This window comes from Schistocerca piceifrons, chromosome 2 (genome assembly GCF_021461385.2).
Source record: "Schistocerca piceifrons isolate TAMUIC-IGC-003096 chromosome 2, iqSchPice1.1, whole genome shotgun sequence".
Lineage (NCBI taxonomy): Eukaryota > Metazoa > Arthropoda > Insecta > Orthoptera > Acrididae > Schistocerca > Schistocerca piceifrons.
In genome coordinates this window covers 830881943-830905545 of record NC_060139.1, presented here as the reverse complement: position 1 = coordinate 830905545, position 23603 = coordinate 830881943, and the positions used below count along the sequence as shown (strand labels likewise).

General features: G+C 46.1%; 1 protein-coding gene across 1 annotated transcript; it reads left to right on the top strand.

Annotated features, from left to right (window-relative positions):
• The first annotated feature begins 8788 nt into the window (after positions 1–8788).
• LOC124775907 lies at positions 8789–23256 on the top strand. Its single transcript, XM_047250743.1, has 3 exons — positions 8789–9045; positions 22716–22857; positions 23125–23256. The coding sequence occupies exons 1-3, from the start codon at positions 8789–8791 to the stop codon at positions 23254–23256; spliced, it is 531 nt and encodes a 176-aa protein (XP_047106699.1).
• The last annotated feature ends 347 nt before the right edge of the window (positions 23257–23603 follow it).

The window sequence follows — 23603 nt, the reverse complement described above, 5'->3', positions numbered from 1 at the left end:
TTTAAATGAAACACAGCTGAAGGCTCAGTCTTAAAGTTGTTATGAAGTTCGGCTGAAAGCCATATACTAAACATAAAACAGACAATATTAATACACGGCTGAAAGACAGTCACAGTACCTGCGACCAAATAAAATGGCAATCACAAACAACAAACAGTGCTGCTCAGAAGTGTTCCAAGGGTCGGTCTGGGGAGGAAACTCTAACAACAGTTTAGGTGAGACAGGCAACCAAGCGTAACACTGGACAATCGGGTGACAACACGACCTAGGGACGGCTGAGGAACCAACCAACAGCCTATCAATTCCCTTCCACCCGACACACTCGCTGCGCTATTTCAACCGACCTACTGACTACCCCAGTACACAGACAGAATTCATCTGCTCAGTGTAAATCACAGAAGCTACACACGGTTCCAAGTAAACACACTTGCACAAGAACTCGAACAATCGTAAAAGCAGTCACTGTGGAACAACAAGGACGAATGAATTCGACACACAGAGAGTTTCCACAAGCGGTAATTACAGAACATACAAATCACTAACTAACCAACTAATAACGAATTCGTAGCTTCAGATGACGCTACCCAGATGATCGTACAAGTGCAGACAACAAATGGTCTGCTACTACAGGTTGGGTTAAAACGCGAATTGACGTACAAGTTAATACATCTACTACGTCAACACCTATACTCCCGGATCCACCTCACAGAGTGTGGTGGAGGTGCGCCTGGTGTGGTGTACGGTATTTCACATCTTCCCTGATCCATTCTCGAATGACGTGTGGTAAGAACGACGGGCGCCAGGTGTTCGTATATGAGGGGCAGTCAAATGAAAACCGAACACTCGCTAAAATGGGACCATGGAAGCGTTCCATTCAAAAGTAATCACCGCACACTTTAAGACATTAAGACATTCGTCCCATTGTGGGACGAGACGATCAATTCCTGTTTCGAAGAACGCGGTCGGCCGCTGACAGATCCACAAGTACACCCACTCTTGCACCTTCTCATCTGATTGAAACCGACGTCCAAGCATGTCTTTCTTCAGGTCGGCAAAGATGTGAAAATCACACGGTGAACATCCGGGCGGAAGGAGGATGGTGTGTTGTTTCCCAAACAAGTCGCTGGAGCGTAACCTTCGTACGATTGGCGGTGTGAAGGTGGGAGTTATCGTGCAACAGGATGATCCCATCCAACAGTATTCCTGGCCATTTTGACTCTATGGCGCGTCGCAGTTTCTGCAAAGTCTCTTCATAGCGCTGTTCGTTGATTGTGGTTCCACGCTCACGAACTCGACGAGCAGGGACCACCGCTGTCGAAGACGACGTGTTGTCACAATTTCGAATGGCTCTGAGAACTATGGGACTTAACATCTGAGGTCATGATAGACTTAGAACTACTTAAACCTAACTAACCTAAGGACATCACACACTTCAATGCCCGAGGCAGGATTCGAACCTGCGACCATAGCGGTAGCGCGGTTCCGGACTGATGTACCTAGAACCGCTTGGCCACGCCGGCCGGCCCACCATTTCGAGCCCGAGAACAAACGGCAAAGGCAACAGTGAAAGCGTCCCACATCTGCCCCGTCAAAGATATACAAAGCTTCACAAGCTGCGACATTGTCGCGATAAACAGTGACCCATACATGTAATAAGTTTCCTTTAATTTACGTCTATGGTCACAAACTTTTTATTAACAGATTACCGGTTTCGGTCTTTAATGGCCATCATCAGATCTGTTTCATTAGGACTTTTTATGAATCAGATCTGATGACGGTCATTAAAGACCGAAACCGGTAATCTGTTAACAAAAAGTTTGTGACCATAGACGTAAATTAAAGGAAACTTATTATATACACAAAGCTGTTCACAAAAGTTCTGGTAAGGTCAAGATGGCCTTTTTCGAGTGCAGAAGTCCTCTGCTTCTCGAGTTCCTCGAGCGTAGAACCACAATCAGTGCGTAGCACTAGGAAGACACTTTGCAGAAAGTACTGTCGGACGTAATGACGCCCGCCCCCACACTGCCAATGGGACAAAGGCTACGCTTCAGAGATTTGGATGCGTAACAGAGCCACATCCTCCATACTGCCCGGAACTTTCATCGTGCGATTCTCATGTCTCTGGCGACCTGAAATCGGACGAGGATGCGCACGAGTGTGTGCGGACCGACAGCGTTGTACGAAACAGGGTTTGATCGTCTCGTCTCCCAGTGGGATAAATATCTTAGCGCGTGTGGCGATTACTTTTGAGTGGAACCATTCCATGGTCCTGTTGTGTTCCGTTTTCATTTGATTGCCCCTCAAAAGTTCTAATTTCTCTAATTTTCTCGTCGTGGTCGTTTCCCGAGGAGTATGAAGGTCGAGGTAACCAGGATCTACGGTCTCTGAATTTCAACAGTAAACTTCTCAGTGACGGACAACGCGTCTCTTGTAGTGTCTGCCAATGGAGATATTGAAGCATCGCCGTAACAGTCACAGGCTTATTGAACGACTTGTGACGAAACGCGGCGCTCTTCCTTGGATCCTCTCTTTCTCTTCCGTTGTCTAAGGATCCTAGACCGATGGGAAAAACACACACGCATATATATATATATATATATATATATATATATATATATATATATATATGATGAGGCTTACCAAACAAAAGCGCTGGCAGGTCGATAGACACACAAACAAACACAAACATACACACAAAATTCAGGCTTTCGCAACAAACGGTTGCTTCGTCAGGAAAGAGGGAAGGAGAGGGAAAGACGAAAGGATGTGGGTTTTAAGGGAGAGGGTAAGGAGTCATATGTCTGCTTGTGTCTGTGTATATGCAGATGGATATGTGTGTGTGTGCGAGTGTATACCTGTCCTTTTTTCCCCCTAAGGTAAGTCTTTCCGCTCCCGGGATTGGAATGACTCCTTACCCTCTCCCTTAAAACCCACATCCTTTCGTCTTTCCCTCTCCTTCCCTCTTTCCTGACGAAGCAACCGTTTGTTGCGAAAGCTTGAATTTTGTGTGTATGTTTGTGTTTGTTTGTGTGTCTATCGACCTGGCAGCGCTTTTGTTTGGTAAGTCTCATCATCTTTGTTTTTAGATATATTTTACCCACGTGGAATGTTTCCCTCTATATATATATATATATATATATATATATATATATATATATATATATATATATATAGGGTGTTTCAAAAATGACCGGTATATTTGAAACGGCAATAAAAACTAAACGAGCAGCGATAGAAATACACCGTTTGTTGCAATATGCTTGGGACAACAGTACATTTTCAGGCGGACGAACTTTCGAAATTACAGTAGTTACAATTTTCAACAACAGATGGCGCTGCAAGTGATGTGAAAGATATAGAAGACAACGCAGTCTGTGGGTGCGCCATTCTGTACGTCGTCTTTCTGCTGTAAGCGTGTGCTGTTCACAACGTGCAAGTGTGCTGTAGACAACATGGTTTATTCCTTAGAACAGAGGATTTTTCTGGTGTTGGAATTCCACCGCCTAGAACACAGTGTTGTTGCAACAAGACGAAGTTTTCAACGGAGGTTTAATGTAACCAAAGGACCGAAAAGCGATACAATAAAGGATCTGTTTGAAAAATTTCAACGGACTGGGAACGTGACGGATGAACGTGCTAGAAAGGTAGGGCGACCGCGTACGGCAACGGCAACGCGCAGCTAGTGCAGCAGGTGATCCAACAGCGGCCTCGGGTTTCCGTTCGCCGTGTTGCAGCTGCGGTCCAAATGACGCCAACGTCCACGTATCGCCTCATGCGCCAGAGTTTACACCTCAATCCATACAAAATTCAAACGCGGCAACCCCTCAGCGCCGCTACCATTGCTGCACGAGAGACATTCGCTAACGATATAGTGCACAGGATTGATGACGGCGATATGCATGTGGGCAGCATTTGGTTTACTGGCGAAGCTTATTTTTACCTGGACGGCTTCATCAATAAACACAACTGGCGCATATGGGGAACCGAAAAGCCCCATGTTGCAGTCCCATCGTCCCTGCATCCTCAAAAAGTACTGGTCTGGGCCGCCATTTCTTCCAAAGGAATCATTGGCCCATTTTTCAGATCCGAAACGATTACTGCATCACGCTGTCTGGACATTCTTCGTGAATTTGTGGCGGTACAAACTGCCTTAGACGACACTGCGAACACCTCGTGGTTTATGCAAGATGGTGCCCGGCCACATCGCACGGCCGACGTCTTTAATTTCCTGAATGAATATTTCGATGATCGTGTGATTGCTTTGGGCTATCCGAAACATACAGGAGGCGGCGTGGATTGGCCTCCCTATTCGCCAGACACGAACCCCTGTGACTTCTTTCTGTGGGGACACTTGAAAGACCAGGTGTACCGCCAGAATCCAGAAACAATTGAACAGCTGAAGCAGTACATCTCATCTGCATGTGAAGCCATTCCGCCAGACACGTTGTCAAAGGTTTCGGGTAATTTCATTCAGAGGCTACGCCATATTATTGCTACGCATGGTGGATATGTGGAAAATATCGTACTATAGAGTTTCCCAGACCGCAGCGCCATCTGTTGTTGAAAATTGTAACTACTGTAATTTCGAAAGTTTGTCTGCCTGAAAATGTACTGTTCTCCCAAGCATATTGCAACAAACGGTGTAAGAATTCCGCATCATGAGGGGTGTCAAGCAAGGCGATCCCATCTCCCCAAAACTGTTCTCTGCTGTATTGGAAATGGCTATGTCAAAGTTGAGGTGGGAAGGTAAGGGAATTAGAATTAATGGAAGAAGGCTTACCAACTTGAGATTTGCTGATGATATTGCCTTACTGGCCAAAGACTTCGCAGAGCTCCAAAACTTAGTTACAGATCTTGCATCGGAATGTCAGCTGGTTGGCTTGAGCATGAACGTTTCCAAAACAAAAGTAATGTCCAACAAATGGGTCCCAGCTGGAGATGTGAAGGTAAAGGACAGTCTGCTAGAAGAGGTCAGTGAATATGTCTACCTTGGCCAGATTATAAATATGAAGGGAGACATAAGGCCAGAAATCTATCGACGCATCAAGCTTGGCTGGCAAGCATTTGGGAAGAATTCAAAAGTGTTCAGATCAAAAATGCCAGCAAATTTGAAGAAAGCAGTATTTGATCACTGCATTCTTCCTGTGATGACGTATGGCTGCGAGACATGGACACTGAACTCATTTACAAAAGGGAAACTTAGGACAGCACAGAGAGCCATGGAGAGATCAATGCTGGGCTATACAAGAAAGGACAGGAAAAGGGCAGATGACATCCGGACTGTGACGAAGGTTAATGACATCTTAGAGACAGTAGGTTCCTTGAAATGGCAGTGCGCTGGCCACGTCGCAAGAAGAAAGGACAACAGATGGACGAAGCTAGTACTGGAGTGGAGTCCGAGAGACCACCGGAGGCCTAGAGGAAGACCACCAGACAGATGGGACAAAGACAATAAGAAGATCGCTGGTAACACCTGGCAGAGAACTGCCCAAGACCGTCCCACTTGGAGAAGACTGCTGAAAGCCTACCTGAATCCACGACTCGAAGAGGCCACATCATTTAATGATTGAATTGGCTGATATATATATATATATATATATATATATATATATATATATATATATATATATATATATATATATATATACACTCCTGGAAATTGAAATAAGAACACCGTGAATTCATTGTCCCAGGAAGGGGAAACTTTATTGACACATTCCTGGGGTCAGATACATCACATGATCACACTGACAGAACCACAGGCACATAGACACAGGCAACAAAGCATGCACAATGTCGGCACTAGTACAGTGTATATCCACCTTTCGCAGCAATGCAGGCTGCTATTCTCCCATGGAGACGATTGTAGAGATGCTGGATGTAGTCCTGTGGAACGGCTTGCCATGCCATTTCCACCTGGCCCCTCAGTTGCACCAGCGTTCGTGCTGGACGTGCAGACCGCGTGAGACGACGCTTCATCCAGTCCCAAACATGCTCAATGGGGGACAGATCCGGAGATCTTGCTGGCCAGGGTAGTTGACTTACACCTTCTAGAGCACGTTGGGTGGCACGGGATACATGCGGACGTGCATTGTCCTGTTGGAACAGCAAGTTCCCTTGCCGGTCTAGGAATGGTAGAACGATGGGTTCGATGATGGTTTGGATGTACCGTGCACTATTCAGTGTCCCCTCGACGATCACCAGTGGTGTACGGCCAGTGTAGGAGATCGCTCCCCACACCATGATGCCGGGTGTTGGCCCTGTGTGCCTCGGTCGTATGCAGTCCTGATTGTGGCGCTCACCTGCACGGCGCCAAACACGCATACGACCATCATTGGCACCAAGGCAGAAGCGACTCTCATCGCTGAAGACGACACGTCTCCATTCGTCCCTCCATTCACGCCTGTTGCGACACCACTGGAAGCGGGCTGCACGATGTTGGGGCGTGAGCGGAAGACGGCCTAACGGTGTGCGGGACCGTAGCCCAGCTTCATTGAGACGGTTGCGAATGGTCCTCGCCGATACCCCAGGAGCAACAGTGTCCCTAATTTGTTGGGAAGTGGCGGTGCGGTCCCCTACGGCACTGCGTAGGATCCTACGGTCTTGGCGTGCATCCGTGCGTCGCTGCGGTCCGGTCCCAGGTCGACAGGCACGTGCACCTTCCGCCGACCGCTGGCGACGACATCGATGTACTGTGGAGACCTCTTGCCCCACGTGTTGAGCAATTCGGCAGTACATCCACCCGGCCTCCCGCATGCCCACTATAAGCCCTCGCTCAAAGTCCGTCAACTGCACATACAGTTCCCGTCCACACTGTCGCGGCATGCTACCAGTGTTAAAGACTGCGATGGAGCTCCGTATGCCACGGCAAACTGGCTGACACTGATGGCGGCGGTGCACAAATGCTGCGCAGCTAGCGCCATTCGACGGCCAACACCGCGGTTCCTGGTGTGTCCGCTGTGCCGTGCGTGTGATCATTGCTTGTACAGCCCTCTCGCAGTGTCCGGAGCAAGTATGGTGGGTCTGACACACCGGTGTCAATGTGTTCTTTTTTCCATTTCCAGGAGTGTATATATATACAGGGTGTTACAAAAAGGCACGGCCAAATTTTCAGGAAACATTCCTCATACGCAAATAAAGAAAAGATGTTATGTGGACATGTGTCCGGAAACGCTTAATTTCCATGTTAGAGCTCATTTTAGTTTCGTCAGTATGTACTGTACTTCCGCGATTCACCGTCATGATTTCATACGGGATACTCTACCTGTGCTGCTAGAACATGTGCCTTTACAAGTACGACACAACATGTGGTTCATGCACGATGGAGCTCCTGCACATTTCAGTCGAAGTGTTCGTGCGCTTCTCAACAACAGATTCGGTGACCCATGGACTGGTAGAGGCGGACCAATTCCATGGCCTCCACGCTCTCCTGACCTCAACCCTCTTCACTTTCATTTATGGGGGCATTTAAAAGGTCTCGTCTACGCAACCCCGGTACCAAATGTAGAGACTCTACGTGCTCGTATTGTGGACGGCTGTGATACAACACGCCATTCTCCAGGGCTGCATCAGCGCAGCAGGGACTCCATGCGACGGAGGGTGGATGCATGTATCCTCGCTAACGGAGGACATTTTGAACATTTTCTGTAACAAAGTGTTTGAAGTCACGCTGGTACGTTCTGTTGCTGTGTGTTTCCATTCCATGATTAATGTGATTTGAAGAGAAGTAATAAAATGAGCTCTAACATGGAAAGTAAGCGTTTCCGGACACATGTCCACATAACATATTTCCTTTCTTTGTGTGTGAGGAATGTTTCCCTGAAAGTTTGGCCGTACCTTTTTGTATATAAAACACAGACACACGCACACACACAGAGGGAGAGAGAGAGAGAGAGAGAGAGAGAGAGAGAGAGAGAGAGGGGGGGGGAGGGAGGGAGGGAGGGAGGGAGGGAGGGAAGGAGAGAGAGAGAAAGACGGAGTAAACGGAAGGGAACAGACGATTCATTGGCCACACTTACATACACAAACAAGACAAGAGCCACCAAATAAAAAGGTGTTGCTCAAAAGTCGCTTACAGTATTCTTAAGATAAATCTGCATTTTTGCCAGATATTTCACGAAACATCTCATTGATCTTAGGTAATGAAAAACGAAGAATGAACACTACAAATCAGCCCGATGACCACGCTGTCTGGTCTCCTTCCCCAAACCAACCAACCAACCACTACAAATCGAAAACGTCTGCCATGAGAACTTGTCGATTTTTCATTAAGTGAAGTGAAAGTATGCACCAAAACAAGTGAGTAACGAGTAGTAAAAATTTTTAAGTTCGTTAAAATTATAGTATGAATTGTAATATAAATCACATGTAAAATCGAAACTTTATTATTTTAGGTCAGATCCTCTGAAAATGCGGCTATGATGCGGTGAGCAAGGCTGTGCCTTAATATGGCAACCGGGCGTGACATGCGAGCGCCAAGGCTGTCAACCACCTGGCGCCTGCACGGTGGCTATCGGCAGGTGAGAGCCGCCACTACCACGTGGGGCGCGCGCAGGGCAGCCGAGGTGGGACGTCGCGCTGGCTCGCGGCCACGCCTACCGCCGCTGGTGGGGGCAGCCACGTGGTCACGTCGACTCCCCTCATTGGCCGGGTGGCACGTGTCTGCGCGGGTGCTCTCCCCTCCACTCGCCGCGGCTCCTGGAGCTCGCCCGCGCGGATTCGGGCGACAGACCCACGCGAGTCGGGAGGCTGTGCGGTGTGCGGAATGCGTGGAGGAGCGACGGTCGCCATGGCGACAGACATGTTCCGGTACATGTTCGCTTGCGCTGGCGGCAAGGAGGAGGGCTACCAACAGCAGCAGAGGGTGCAGCAGCTGTTCCAGCCGGCGGGCCAGCAGCTGGACGCGCTGTCGGACGGCTGCCACACGCCGAGCCCAGGCAGCCAGCGGTCCGTCACCCCCGGCTGCGAGGCCGCCGCGGCAACCCCGGGTCCCGACCTGCTGCCGCGGTACACCGCCCTCATGCCGCCACTGCACCTCGCCTACAGGTCAGTACCGCGAAAACTCTGACCGACTCTTCCCGTGCGCTATTGTCTAGCAAGCCTTGGTTCACAACGTTCACGTTATTCTGTAACTTACATTTCTAGAAGAATAATCCACTTCAGTAGCTAGTAAATTTCTAAATTTATTCCATGACCGGTTTCGAAGCTTAAAGCTTCATCTTCAGGTGCCACCAAATAATTATGAAATTATAAATGTGTCGTGTTGTCCCGGGGGGTGGCGCTGTGGCTGCTGGTCTTACGTTCCCGTGCGTTTGTTGACGTGGGTGTGCTCCCCAGTGACTGGCCCGACCGCCAGACATTCGTGTTTTCATAATTATTTGGTGGCACCTCAAGATGAAGCGTTTAGCTTCGAAACCGGTCGTGGAATAAATTTTGAAAATTAATAGATATGAAACAGATTTTTATTCTATAAATATGTTTCTCAGTTGCGAATGCTCACTTGATCAAATGTTTGTTGTGGCTATGAAACTTTTGAGCGTTGTTACTCAGGTGTATGTGACTTGTCAGTTTTGTCACGTTAAGGCCAACCAAAGTCGCTTGTATTAATTTCGTTTCATTTATTCATACTTTTTGCTGGGCCCCTTCGCGTGCACCGCCCATCATCTGCTGATAGAGCATGTAATAGCTGACTACATATAAAGTTCATCATAAATGACAATGACTGTATATGCTCTTTCCGTAGATGATGAGCCACGTAGACGAGACTGGTCCGCCAGTGCAATATAACAAAGCGACTTTCGTCGACGCTTACGTGTTCAAAATGACCCTTTTTCACGTATCCAACATCGAAATTACAGAACACCAAAGCTCGAAGGTTTTTCAGCTGCATCCAGAGAAGTTTATAATTGCAGATCACTTATATGATGAATTTAGTACCATTGATATTATATGTGCTAAGAGATGACTTATATGTTTGATTTAGTACCGTTGACTTGTACATGCTCTAGCCGCGGATAATAACATGCAGGTATGTTGTTTGAGGCTCTCACGACAAATTAACTGCTCGTCATGCTCGTGCATCGCGTCGATTTCTGTCGTAGGAGCTGCACACAGTTCGTTCGTCGCACCTCAAAACGACGAGCCGCTGCCTCGCTGAAATATTGTTTACTTCCTACGACGACATCTATGTAATGCCGATAATTCGTGAGAGCAGACATTCGACTAAATTGTAAAAATGTATGCTTTAGCTTTTCGTCTGTACGATATTATCAATACACACTCCTTGAATCTCGTGATACAACGACGATTTCGCTACAGAAGGTGTTTAATGTCGTGTCATACTAGATAGCTGAAACGGATAAAAATAACACCGTAGCGACCCGAATTATGGAGAATATCACGTGAACTTTCAGAACTGCTAGAACGCTTATTACATAGACCGTAAACGTCAATTATTAGTGTCATGAGTGTCTGTTGGTCTTGAAAATTTACCATAGTATCATACGGAGGAAGTACAGTGTCATCTGAAGACGTATTTTCTGCTAGGTGAGTAATCAGACAATGTTGAGGCAGATGAATAGCTTCTTTAGAAGCAGCCTAAATATATTGCGATTTATATTTCGATTTACGCCTCAGAAAGCTTTGTTTGTATCAGATGGGTGGGAGGTACACCACTGACAGCATTATTTGGAACCGTGGGAAAATTTTAATCTATGTGTATCATTAACTCTATTGCGCATATCTAGGACAGAATATGAAAACTTTCTGTTCTACGCTTCACGTTAATCACATTCCTCCGTTATAGAAAAACTGTAAGTAACTGCAGAGGCGAAAACGAATCATGTCAGTCTTTTCCCGTAAGAGATGCGATGCATTCTTCTTGTTCGGACGTGTAAGTATTGAACAAGATGTATTTACTACGCTTTGGTAGGTGCAGAATAATTCTATCTGTTTTGTTCGCTTCTGTTGTTTTTCGTTGCACTGTTATTACAAAATTTTTACCCTTATCAAGTGTTCCTTCTCTATGAATGCATTGAAGTCTCCGATTATAGAAGGCTTGAAATCTCATTTATGCTCTTTCTTGCCTATTATTTACATCTTGTAGAGTCCATTTAACTGACTAGAAGTTCTCTTTTTCCTCAGATCTTACCCTAACTCACATAGCATTAGTTAAGAAGTACAAAGTTACCAACTGGGATTCATGTGATCTGTAATGAAGACGTAGAAACAATATTCGCAATAGTGCATACGTCGTAGGGCATACTGTGCGGTGCGATACGCCATTGATAATACGGCAAAAATACTGTCTGTAAATTCGACGCGAGAATAGAGTCTGTGCAAAATTCGGCGGCGGTTTTTGGACAAAGGACGGATTGGGTGCCCTTGGGATGTGCTGCATCACGCACAGCTCATAGCGGGGTCACGAACCGGTCAGCTGGACTGGGAGAACAATCGCCGAATCGGCAACTAATGCTGGTGTAGCCAACCTTGGGGACAGAAAGAGTACATCAAAATTGCTTTTTCAGTGCTTTATCACTTTCGCGTCTTCCCCATTTTTATGTTACACAACTTATTAGAAATGTCTTATACATTATTTTCCGTCGTACATAGTGAATGATATACCGGTACCTCTGATTTAATTCCTGCACCCGTATGTGGTCCCCGAAAATAATTGTTTAGTCTGTGGCGGTGAGTACGTCTAAGCAATTTTAGTGATTTTCTCTCATGTTTGTGTATGGGGTAAAGGAAAAATGACAGCTTTCGGCAAGTGTAATTTCTCTATTTAAATACATGACTAAGGCGACTGAATTGTTACGGTCTTGCTTTACCGTCTTTCCAAGTTTACTCAATACGTTTATTATGAATTTTGTCGCCTGTCTTCCAATAATTCGCATTTAAATTGAAGTCTCTGTTGCGTGTCTAAGGGTTGTACTGACCCGTTATGGTCCTAGCAGCGCGTTTCTGAAGTCCATGCCGGTCGCGGTGGTCTAGCGGTTCTAGGCGCGCAGTCCGGAACCGCGCGACTGCTACGGTCGCAGGTTCGAATCCTGCCTCGAGCATGGATGTGTGTGATGTCCTTAGGTTAGTTAGGTTTAAGTAGTTCATAAGTTCTAGGGGACTGATGACCACAGATGTCAAGTCCCATAGTGCTCAGAACCATTTTTTTTTGAAGTCCATGAAAGTAGCCTGTCATGCCTACTTGACAAAAGACTCCAAGCGCTTGAGAAGTAATCTTAAATAGGTCGCACCGTCATCTTACTTTCGGTTTCCTTTACAAAAACATCGCACTTCTACAGAATTCGCTAAACAAATCTTCCGTCTTCGTTTCAGCTTGACTACCACTCGTTTGTGGTGTTCGTTGCATTTCCCGTTATAAACAGCGTTACCCATGGGCATTGAACGATGTAATATGCTCCGTAAGCTTACTATTAGCCGTGAAAGAGCGTACTAGAGAATTCTTTGTTTTTAGCATTATCGTACTTGTATCCAAGTATAGAGCTGCCATTCCGTACAAAAAGCGGAAATACCAAATCATTAAGCATTTCCTTTTCTCTAGATAACAGCATCGCGAGTGAGGAACTTCGTAAACAAAAGCATTAAAGAATTAATAAAACACGCTGAAACTGACAGAGATTAAATAACACATTACAGTGAAAAATTCCCAATTACTGCGAGGAACTCTTCTACAGAATAGCAGTTTGCAACATTGGAACCTTGTAACTTGGATTTTTTTTTCTTCCCATGTCTGCCGTAAGTCTGTCGACAGTGAAACTCTTCGAATAGCGCTCACCTTCCCGTGCAATGCTTACGGAAGTGTTATCCAAATACATATCTTTCCTCCGCATAGGACTCACTGAATGAATGCTGCAGTTTCTGTTGATTGATTCAATATTATATTCAGCACATCCTATGATAAGTTACAGAGAAGGCGGAGTTTGAACTCCAAAATATCTGAACAGCGGCCTCCCGCACAGAACTCGCGGACTGACACCGCAGGTCAGTATGAACGGTCTTTTTTGAGGTAAGAATTTTTTGGCGAGTCCAGAGAGTTGCTCTAAAATATAGCACCGTGCGAAGTTATGGTAACTTGTGGTGCGGTTGGAGAGTCAACCACTAAAAAGCTGCCGATTATAGTGAAGTCCACAAAAATCAGATTGTGATAACCTGGTTGCTGGAAACGGTTAACGCAAAATCAATGATTGCTTTCTTTCATTGTATGTTTCGAAAGTCGGTGTGTGTCGCTGAAAGAACATAAGAACCAGAGGCTAGCTCGATGTAAAATAGGATAGCAAGTATTGTATTTTGGGATACCGTTTTCCAACTTTGGATACTGGAACAGTAGCACTTTTCAGCACATTATTGTTGGATTTGTTCTCGTTGAATTGCGAGCATTGGCAATACGATTACAAGGCAGGCAGTGGAACTGTTAAAAAAGATGTCTTAAGCTGGCATTGGATGGAAGCCACAGTTGTAATCTGAAGGTACTAAGCCAGCTGTGGACTTCTTAATGAGGGCTTCATTGCTGACGTGTTCGCCAAGGTATTTACCATCAGGGCAATGCCAGAATACCGTAACTCAGTACACTGAACTGGTAGCTTGACGGCGAGTTTCAGTTGATGTCCTTGCAACTAAGTAGGTGTATCATCAGCCGTATTAAATACATTGAGAGAGTAATCGTGCGCAAGCCTAAAGGTCATAAATCGTAACCATCACACAGGAATGGGTGAGCTGCCCTTCGCGATCTGGTGCGATCTACGTCCGATTGTACAATCTATGACACCGTAAACTGCAGTTCTTTTGCGTGCCAACCGTAGAACAAACTATCAGGTGGTTGCACATAATGTTCTTATTTTATCTCCTTACAATAACACTTTTTAGCTTGCATGGGATCCAGTTATCGAAATATGAGCAATCAAGCTCCCGTCGGAGCTTCGAGTCCTCCCTCGGTCATGGGCGTGTGTGTTGTTCTTAGCATAATTTAGTTTAAGTAGTGTGTAAGTCTAGGGACCGATGACCTAAGTAGTTTGGTCCCTTAGGAATTCACACACATTTGAACAGCAATCTAGAATGGTTTGTGTGATGTAAAGTTTAATATAAAGCCTTATCGACTGCTGGTCGTTAACGATGTTTCACAAGAAGTGAGCAAGACAGTGGTGGAAACAAGAATCGAAAGCGGAAGTGATACGTAGGCAAAGGATTGGAAGGGTAAATTAGTATTATTCGTGGGGAAACGTGAAGAATTCCTCTTAATATGAGGTCGGGAAGGACAGAATGATAATGCTCTGTCCAGCATCGTAAGCTTTTCATGTTAAAAATGCCTACAGTCAGCATCTTCGTCACGTGCAGTTATGGCTGCCAAACCTGACGAGTGTCGATAGCACTTACATTTTATCCAAGATATCTCTTAATCGAAAATTGTCTGATGATGAGGAGTTAGAAGCATTTTGTGCCTCTTTAAGTATCCAATCTTTGAGTTACATGCCTCCATAACAGTCAGCTTTTCTGGCTATCGTGCGTATAACCCGATACTATAAGGGATATGTGCGCAGACATTGGGGTAATACAGTAAGGTATCCGTCAAGTGCCGAGCAAACGAATGGTTCAAATGGCTCTGAGCACTACGGGACTTAACGTCTGAGGTCATCAGTCCCCTAGAACTTAGAACTACTTAAACCTAACTAACCTAAGGACATCACACACATCCATGCCCGAGGCAGGATTCGAACCGGACCATAGCGGTCGCGCGGTTCCAGACTGTAGCGCTGAGCAAACGTTCAGTTTCAAATATTGGCCTTTCAGCTTTAGGTGGAAGTGGGAACTTGCCTGGTGTCTGAATTGAGGTATAATTAGCTGCTGCCGCATCTCTCGAATCGATGGAGGTGGGCGTTGGTTTAAAGCACTCGCGAGGTAAGTGGGTAAACACTGTGCAGTCAGACTGACTATAAACAGGAAGCAGGAATAAGATTCCACAGACGACGAGTTCCATCAGAGGCCTTACCCAACCCTGGATTGGGAAAGAGTGAGGAAGGAAATCGGCCATACCCTTTTAAAGGAGACATCCTAGCATTCGCCGTAAGCGATTTAGGGAAATCACGGAAAATATAAATAAATCTAGATGCCTGAACGCTGTTTTGAAATCTTCCTCGTGAATACGGCTATAGCCTCTTTACCACAGCTCGATTATATTCCTCGAGACGAGTATTCTGTGTTTTAAGACTATGGCTTTCATTTCCATTGTGGCCGTGATCTTCATTCCGAAGACTGCTTAATGTAGGTCTCCATGGCAGGCTGTCGTGTCCAAGCCTCTTCAATTGTAACCTACATTCACCTGAACTGTGTAGTCTGTCCCCTTCTATAACATTTCCCTGTTTCTCTTCCCTTACATAACGTAACTAGAGTGATCCACCTTGTCTGTAGTTGACCAACTAGTAGCTCCCGTTACTGCCAAGGGATGTCATTCGAGACACGAATTAATTGTGGAGCAGATAACAGTACATTTGTTACATGCTCACCATTACTATAATTTAAATTATATACACGTATTTTCGCCGTGAAGCAGTCTGTTTATTAGTGTAAACCATGTCCAAAGTCTTGCAGTAATTCGTAAGATTAGCTTTCACATGCAGACAGACACGGATTGGGTGGGGCTTTATTTTATAATGTTATAATGTGCATATATTCTCTGATGCCTGAAGATTTGTTCTGTCGACCCATGTAATTTTCAGCGTTCAGAAGCTTCTAGTCTCATTTTGTATGTACTGCTTATCATCCACGTTTCACTTGCATGTGAGGTAACATCCAAATACACTTTCAAAAGCGATTTCATAATACAGACAGCTGTATTATGTGTAAAAATGTTAATCTATACCAAAAGACTATACTGAGATGAAAAAAAGTGATGGGATAACTCCTAATAACGTGGCGCACTATCTTTTGCCCACCAGAGGTCAGTTCGTGCACAAATCCTGCACCAGCAACACTTCCGCAATTATGGAAGGCTGTAGAGGCAGAATGGCTCCATAATTTTGGGGGTGACTTCCAACGACTTGCTGAGTCCATGCTACGTCGAGGTGATGCACCACCAGCTAGCACAGTGCCCTCTTGACAACTTGGTTCGATGGCTTCGTGGGATTTGCGCCTCAGTCGAACCCTACCATCAGCTCTTACCAGCTGAAACTGCGACTCTTCTGGCCAGTCGTCTAGAGACCAACCGATATGGACACGAGCCCAGAAGAGGCACTGCAGGCGATGTCGTTTTCTTAGCCAACGCACTCGCGTCTGTTGTCTGCTGCCGTAGGCCATTAACCTCAAATTTCGCCTCACTGTTCTAATGGATAAGTTCGTCGTACGTCCCGCAATGATTCCTGCGGTTATTTCACGCAGTGTTGCTCATCTGTTAGCACTGATAACTGTATGCAAACGCCGCTGCTCTGTCGTCAAATTCAGGCCGTCGGCCAGTGCGTTGACCGTGGTGAGAGGTAGTGCCTGAAGTTCGTTATTCTCGGCACACTCTTGACACTGTGTATCTCGGAATATTGAATTTCCGAAACGGAATGTCCCATGCGTCTAACTCCATCTATCATTCAGCGTTCAATGTCTGTTAATTCTCGATGTGCGCCCATAATGTCGTCGGAAACCTTGTCACATGAACCACCAGAACGCAAATGACAGCTCCGCCAATGCACTGCCCTTTTATACCTTGTGAACGCGATACTTTCACCACGTGTATGTGTGTATATTGCCACCCCATGACTTTTGTCACCTCAGTGTTTAACAACAGAAAGACAAAAGAACGCTATACTAAACAAGTCTTAAGACATTTCTCAAGTAATAGTTTTTCAAGACATTCCTCAAGCGATCGCAGTGACAAACACTTTCCTCTACATCTACATACATACAGTACATGGAGGAGGATACCTCGTATGATTGGTCCACTCACAAACGGAGCGAGAGGAAAAATGAGTGTCTGTATGCTTCCGTATGAGCCCTAATTTCTCTTTCTCTTGCCGGTGGAACGAGTAGTTGGTGGCAGTAGACTCGTTATACAGTCAGCTGCAAATATCGGTGATCGAAATTTTCTCGATAGTGTTCCACGAAAAGGACGTCTTCTCTCTCGCGATCCCGTCATTGATTTCAGGAAGCATGCTCGTAATACCGGCGTCTGGACCGAATCTACCGGTAACAATTGTAGCAGCGAGCCACAGAATTGCTTCGACGTCTTCCTTTAATCCTTCGTGAGGTGGAATCCAAACATTCGAACAGAACTCCAGGAAGGGGTTGCGTTAGTGTTCTGTTCGTGGGTTATTTCATAGATGTCCGCCCCCGGTAGTTGAGTGGTCAGAGCGACAGACTGTCAATCCTAAGGGCCCGGGTTCGATTCCCGGCTGGGTCGGAGATTTTCTCCGCTCAGGAACTGGGTGTTGCGTTGTCCTAATCATCATCATCATTTCATCCGCATTGACGCGCAAGTCGCCGAAGTGGCGTCAAATCGAAATACTTGCACCAGACGAGCGGTCTACCCGACGGGAGGCCCTCGTCACACGCCATTTAATTTCATAGACGTGTTACGCTTTATTAGAATTCTCCCAATGTTCAATGAAAGAGAATGTATCAAGCGGCACACCACTAATACTGCATTCGAATGTTACAGGAGTGCTCCATTTAATTTCGGACGTGCAGCAGCATAAATTCCGCATATTCTAATATTTCGGCTGTCTGCTTGCTTAGCTGGGTGGTTACGTGCTTGCCTCCTATGCAGCGATACCGGGTTTGATTCCCAGCCGGGTTGGGCATTTTATCCGCTCGTGGACTGGGTGTTGTGTTGTCCTCATCACCGGCACACAAGTCACCCATTGTGTTGTCGACTGAAATAAGAACTGCACTCTGCGGCCGAACGTCCCCGGCCAACAATGCCATACGCTCATTTCATTTCGGCTGTGTACCGTTCTGCCATCTTCAGAGTGACCTTCGGAGCAGTTTTTGCGCCACTAGAACATGATAATGCGTTGGTAGATAGGTTTTCGTGCTAATATTCATAACAATAGGTCGGAGCAAAGCTCTGCTTTGGCAAGGCTAACACGGAGATCGTACGAACTCCCCATCACCGATTCGATTCCTATTAACAGGGTGTGTAGGGCACGACTAGGACTACATCATATTAGTAGGCAAACAGGAAGACGCAACTCTCAACCGTTTCTGAGAAAACTGAGTTTTAAAATTATATATATATTCAGTGATTCTTCAGCCAACCGAGTAAGCGCTTAGTTTCATATGCGCGAGGTCTGTGAATTGAACCTCGCTGCAGCAATTTTCTTTTTCATTCCTACGTAATTCTAACTACAGATGTGCATGGTACGCCGCGAAATTGTATGATGACCGAGAATCGTTTACGAATGTAAACTTGTTTTGCGATAGACATATTGAAAAAAACTATGTGCCTGTGAAAATCTGGCATTCATTACAACTGCTGTACGTAGCAGTAACTATTGTTTCCCACGTTCCTATGGTCAGCTTTATCCCGATCCGGCAGCACTCCATAGGTTACAACATTATATTTGTCAGTGATGTAGATACAGTAATGTAAATTGTGTGTAGCTTCACACACAGTGGCAAGGAGAGATGGGTTGCCGAGTGGTGCCGCAACTGTCTTCGTAGGAAAGCTGGACAGGAGCAGAAACGACAAGCATACAAGTTAACACAGTAAACAGAAGATTTACTCATCTTGTATTTCTACAAGTGCCGGCCGCTGTGGCCGAGCGGCTCTAGGCGCTTCAGTCCGGAACAGCGCTGCTGCTACGGTCGCAGGTTCGAATCCTGCCTCGGGCATGGATGTGTGTGATGTCCTTAGGTTAGTTAGGTTTAAGTAGTTCTAAGTCTATGGGACTGATGACCTCAGATGTTGAGTCCCATAGTGCTGAGAGCCATTTGAACCATTTCTCCAAGTGGACGAAAACATGTAATTTCGTTGCCAACTGAAATAAGCCAGTAGGGTAGTGTCGATACGTATCACCAGATAAAATGGCTACACTGAGAATTGTAATAAAGTTTAAGTTTTTGCGTATCCTTTTTTATTTTCAATCTCATTACCAAAATTTTTCTCAACTTCTTCAGGATAAAGATTATGAAATTAATAGATGACTGTTTCATTATTGACAGTTTGCTCCGTCATAATGAATTTGTTGTTAGAAATGAATTCGACTGAGGAAAAGGAAGTGCTGGTAGGTACATTCTGTTCCTCGATCGCACGCTTCTGAAACTTCTTTCACGGTCGCCTGCAGACACCTTGAACTCTAGAGACCTAATAAAATACATTAGCATGCGTAAAATTTTCAAAAGTATTTCTGGAAAGTCGTTGAGAGTTAAAACTTGTCGCGTCCTGAGAGGGTGTAAGGAAGACAGCTAGATATCTGACGAGGGACCTTACCTCAGCCGATGAATTCCATTGGCTTAACTGGTGGTGGGCCGTCTGATGATTCTCTGACCATGTCTGAAAAGCAAGCTTTGAGCGGTGCAGGGTACGGAACCCACCAGGACAACTTAGGATAAAGGACGGAAATGTGTAAGAACAGATGTGAGTACATTTCATGGAACCCCTGGCACTCATTCCGGTTTACAAGTTCCCATCGATAGCTGACTGACTCTTCATTCTCTAAGTCTGCTCTGAGTCCCACATTAACCGGTTCGTGCTGACATGTGCTGTGGGGCGCTGTCAGCTCATCGCTAGTACTACACTCCCTCCTAGTAGGTTAGGAGGGCCCTATTTATAAGGATTCTTTTGCGCACTGCCCTTCTGGAAAGATCGACAATGGTGCGCTGTCTGTGGCCGATTACACGGTTAGTGCCTGATACAACCACATTCCGCGTTGGGTTGCAGCCTGTCTTCTATAGTGGTCGTAGGATCCAGGACGTGCTAGGCTCCACTAAGGACAAGGTGGATCCTTTACACGCTGCAGGCGTTTACAAGGTGGAATGCGAATGTGGAGAGGCATACATCGGCGAGACTGGTAGGCCAATACCAACGCGCATTCGGGAACACGAGCGCTATATTCGTCTAGGGCAACACAATAAATCTGCAGTGGCAGAACACCAGCAAGACTGTGGAAAAGAAATAAAATTCAGCGAAGTCTGTGTGTTGACCAGGCAACCGGTTATGACGAAACGCAAACTCAGAGAGGCCATCGAAATACTTAAATACCCTAATAACATGAACAGGGAGAATGGATCAGGCTTGCCCCATCTTGGCTGTCAGCAAACAGAGCCCAACAGACCGCACTGTCAACACGAGGCACGAGCACCACCCACGAATAACTGCCGCCGCGTGGCCGACGTCCAGTATTTTGTAAACAGCAGCCAACTTCTCACTCGGCGGTGACCACCGATCATGGCACATAACACAAGAGCCAATAGACAACAAAGGATACGTTCTCCCTCCATAGCAATAAACTATTAAAATAAAGTTCCCTCTCCTTCTTCCTTAAGCGACCAATGAGACTAGCTACCTTTTTAAAACTATTACGTAATGGCTTGCGCAGTGAACAGTTGTGTTGTTGTGGTCTTCAGTCCTGAGACTGGTTTGATGCAGCTCTCCATGCTACTCAATCCTGTGCAAGCTTCTTCATCTCCCAGTGCCTACTGCAACCTACATCCTTCTGAATCTGTTTAGTATATTCATCTCTTGGTCTCCCTCTACGATTTTTACCCTCCACGCTGCCCTCCAATACTAAATTGGTGAACCCTTGATGCCTCAGAACATGTCCTACCAACCGATCCCTTCTTCTAGTCAAGTTGTGCCACAAACTTTTCTCCCCAATCATATTCAATACTTCCTCATTAGTTATGTGATCTACCCATCTAATCTTCAGCATTCTTCTGTAGCACCACATTTCAAAAGCTTCTATTCTCTTCTTGTCCAAATTATTTATCGTCCATGTTTCACTTCCATACATGGCTACACTCCATACAAATACTTTCAGAAATGACTTCCTGACAAATATATACTCGACGTTAACAAATTTCTCCTTCAGAAACGCTTTCCTTGCCATTGCCAGTCTACATTTTATATCCTCTCTACTTCGACCATCATCAGTTATTTTGATCCCCAAATAGCAAAACTCCTTTACTACTTTAAGTGTCTCATTTCTTAATATAATTCCCTCAGCATCACCCGACTTAATTCGACTGCATTCCATTATCCTCGTTTTGCTATTGTTGATCTTCATCTTATATTCTCCTTTCAAGACGCTATCCATTCCGTTCAGCTGCCCTTCTAAGTCCTTTGCTGTTTCTGACAGAATTGCAATGTCATCGGCGAACCTCAAAGTTTTTATTTCTTCTCCTTGAACAGTAACAACAAAATATAAAGGACACTGCATAGCTAGAAGGCACCATTAGACCCAGAAGCATGCCGCTGCATCCGTGGCCGAAACGTTGGTTTTTCTCCAGCCGCAGTTGTTTTAAACTTTATGACACGGTACCATACCCAGAAAACTTTTATGTCCACTGATTCTGGCCTCGGAAGCCTACGCAGTTATATTACACATTTGCCTTAGCTGAAATGTCACCTCATTGCTGCCCTATAAGCTAAGGGCAGCTAGTCATGTAGGTCGCTATTTCGTGTCACAAGAGCGGCAGAATCAGCGTCGTTATTGAGACCAAATACTGGTTTTCCGCTTCCGGCGCTGAGACGGGGGCCGGCCGGAGTGGCCGAGCGGTTCTAGGCGCTACAGTCTGGGACCACGAGACCGCTACGGTCGCAGATTAGAATCCTCCCTCGGGCATGGATGTGTGTGATGTCATTAAGTTAGTTAGGTTTAAGCAGTGAAAGGGTCCTGTAGCCACCTGTCATTAGTCCGGTAGCCCATTATCACTAGCTTTTCTCTTTCTTTTCCTTGTTTCTCTTTTCTCATAACTCTCATAGTGGGGTGATTGAATGAATGTGGTTGTGTGTCACGTTGCTAGACGGTGGCGTAGTCTGCTGCAGAAAGTCTGCGATAGTCGTACAGCAGCAGTTGTACAGGATAGCCAACTCCTGTAGTGGTCAAGTAGACAAAGAGGTTTGCGCTACTTGTGAGAAATCCACCTGCGTTAGGTCTTATTTTCAGGTGCGTTGCTGGGAGCTGATATTATGCACAGTTTTCATGCATTTTCTATTTTATTTTAAATGTTTGATTCTCGTGAACAGTGTACGGGCAGTACCATTAATTACATCGCATCCCCTATGAGCGACATCACAACGTATGCATTTTTATGAGTTTTTGGTCTGTGATCAAATTAAGTTATTTTCCGACTCGGCCAACCCTTTGGTTAGTTGTATGATTAGAGTCGGTGGCGACCCTAATCTTCTCACGTTAATTTCACAAGCAATAAGTATTTCCATTCCTAATAATAACGTAATAACCCGTAGAAACAGGTTAGTTACAGTAGTTCTACGTTCTAGGTGACTGATGACCTCAGAAGTTAAGTCCCATTGTACTCAGAGCCATTTTTGATCTGAAACGGGCAGCTTACTGACTCTGGCTAAGAATTACTGTTTAAGCTGTATTAACGAACTGGTCGGAATATTTTGACATTCAAGACAGTCAATAGCAGTGCCCTTCAGGTTCTGTCAATTTGTCCCAAATTGGCGAGTTTATGCGGTCTCCCTGCGCAGGATCCTAAACAGCAAACGAGCATGACTGGCGTGGGACTGAAATGGATTGTTTTGTTTCGTTGCGCAGGGAATCAGTGGAGGAGTTCATCGCACCAGACCTGCACCCACTGGTGCTGCGCTACGGCGAGCAGCAACAGCCGGCGCCTGCTGCGGTGAAGCAGGAGCTGTGCAAGGTGGAGCAACTGAGGTACGCCGTGCAGCAGCCGCTGGTACCGGTCATCAAGCAGGAGACCACAGCCGGTTCGCCTGCCAAGGCTTCCTTACACCTGCCAGCCAATTCGCCCACTTCCGACGACGGCTTCGCCGACGACGACGACTGGGACGGCGACGACGACGAAGAGGGCTGCTTGGCCACTGCGGGGGTGGCGAGGCGCGGCGGGGGCGGCAGTGGCGGCGGCAGCGGGCGCGCGGTGAGCCCACTGGTGATGCGGCGGCGGCGGCTGGCCGCTAACGCTCGCGAGCGCCGCCGCATGCAGAACCTCAACAGGGCGTTCGACCGGCTACGCACGCACCTGCCCTCGCTCGGCAACGACCGGCAGCTCTCCAAGTACGAGACGTTGCAGATGGCGCAGACCTACATCACCGCCCTCTACGACCTCTTGCAGTAGCTGTGTTGCTACTGCGCCGAACAGTAAACTTTAACACCGTCGATGTGTTTGCTCTAAGCTACCTTCGCGCTGGTCATTGCTGCAAGATTGCGATAGACATTTTAGATCGCCAGCAGTTATTTTCTGTTCACAAGGCTACAAGTACAGCTACAATCCCAGACATTTTGCGCCAACAGAGGCGAGTTGCTTTAGACCCCCACGCTGGTTCCATAAGTGCAGATTAGCGCCCCACTATGACCTAAGTTTCAGCCATAAAGTGATTTTGAATTTAATGCAGTTAGGAAGCTACATCAGTCTATGTGTCAAGAAGATATGTTTTTATTTATTTTATTTCATTCTTTCTCTCT

What these genes read in the sequence shown, in the direction of transcription:
- LOC124775907 (XM_047250743.1), top strand. Translation starts at nt 8,789, where the DNA reads ATGGCGACAGACATGTTCCGGTACATGTTCGCTTGCGCTGGCGGCAAG. An exon ending in CCACTGCACCTCGCCTACAG is followed by an intron (nt 9,046 to 22,715) that starts GTCAGTACCGCG and finishes TTCGTTGCGCAG; the next exon opens with GGAATCAGTGGAGGAGTTCA. An exon ending in ACGCCGTGCAGCAGCCGCTG is followed by an intron (nt 22,858 to 23,124) that starts GTACCGGTCATC and finishes CGCCGCATGCAG; the next exon opens with AACCTCAACAGGGCGTTCGA.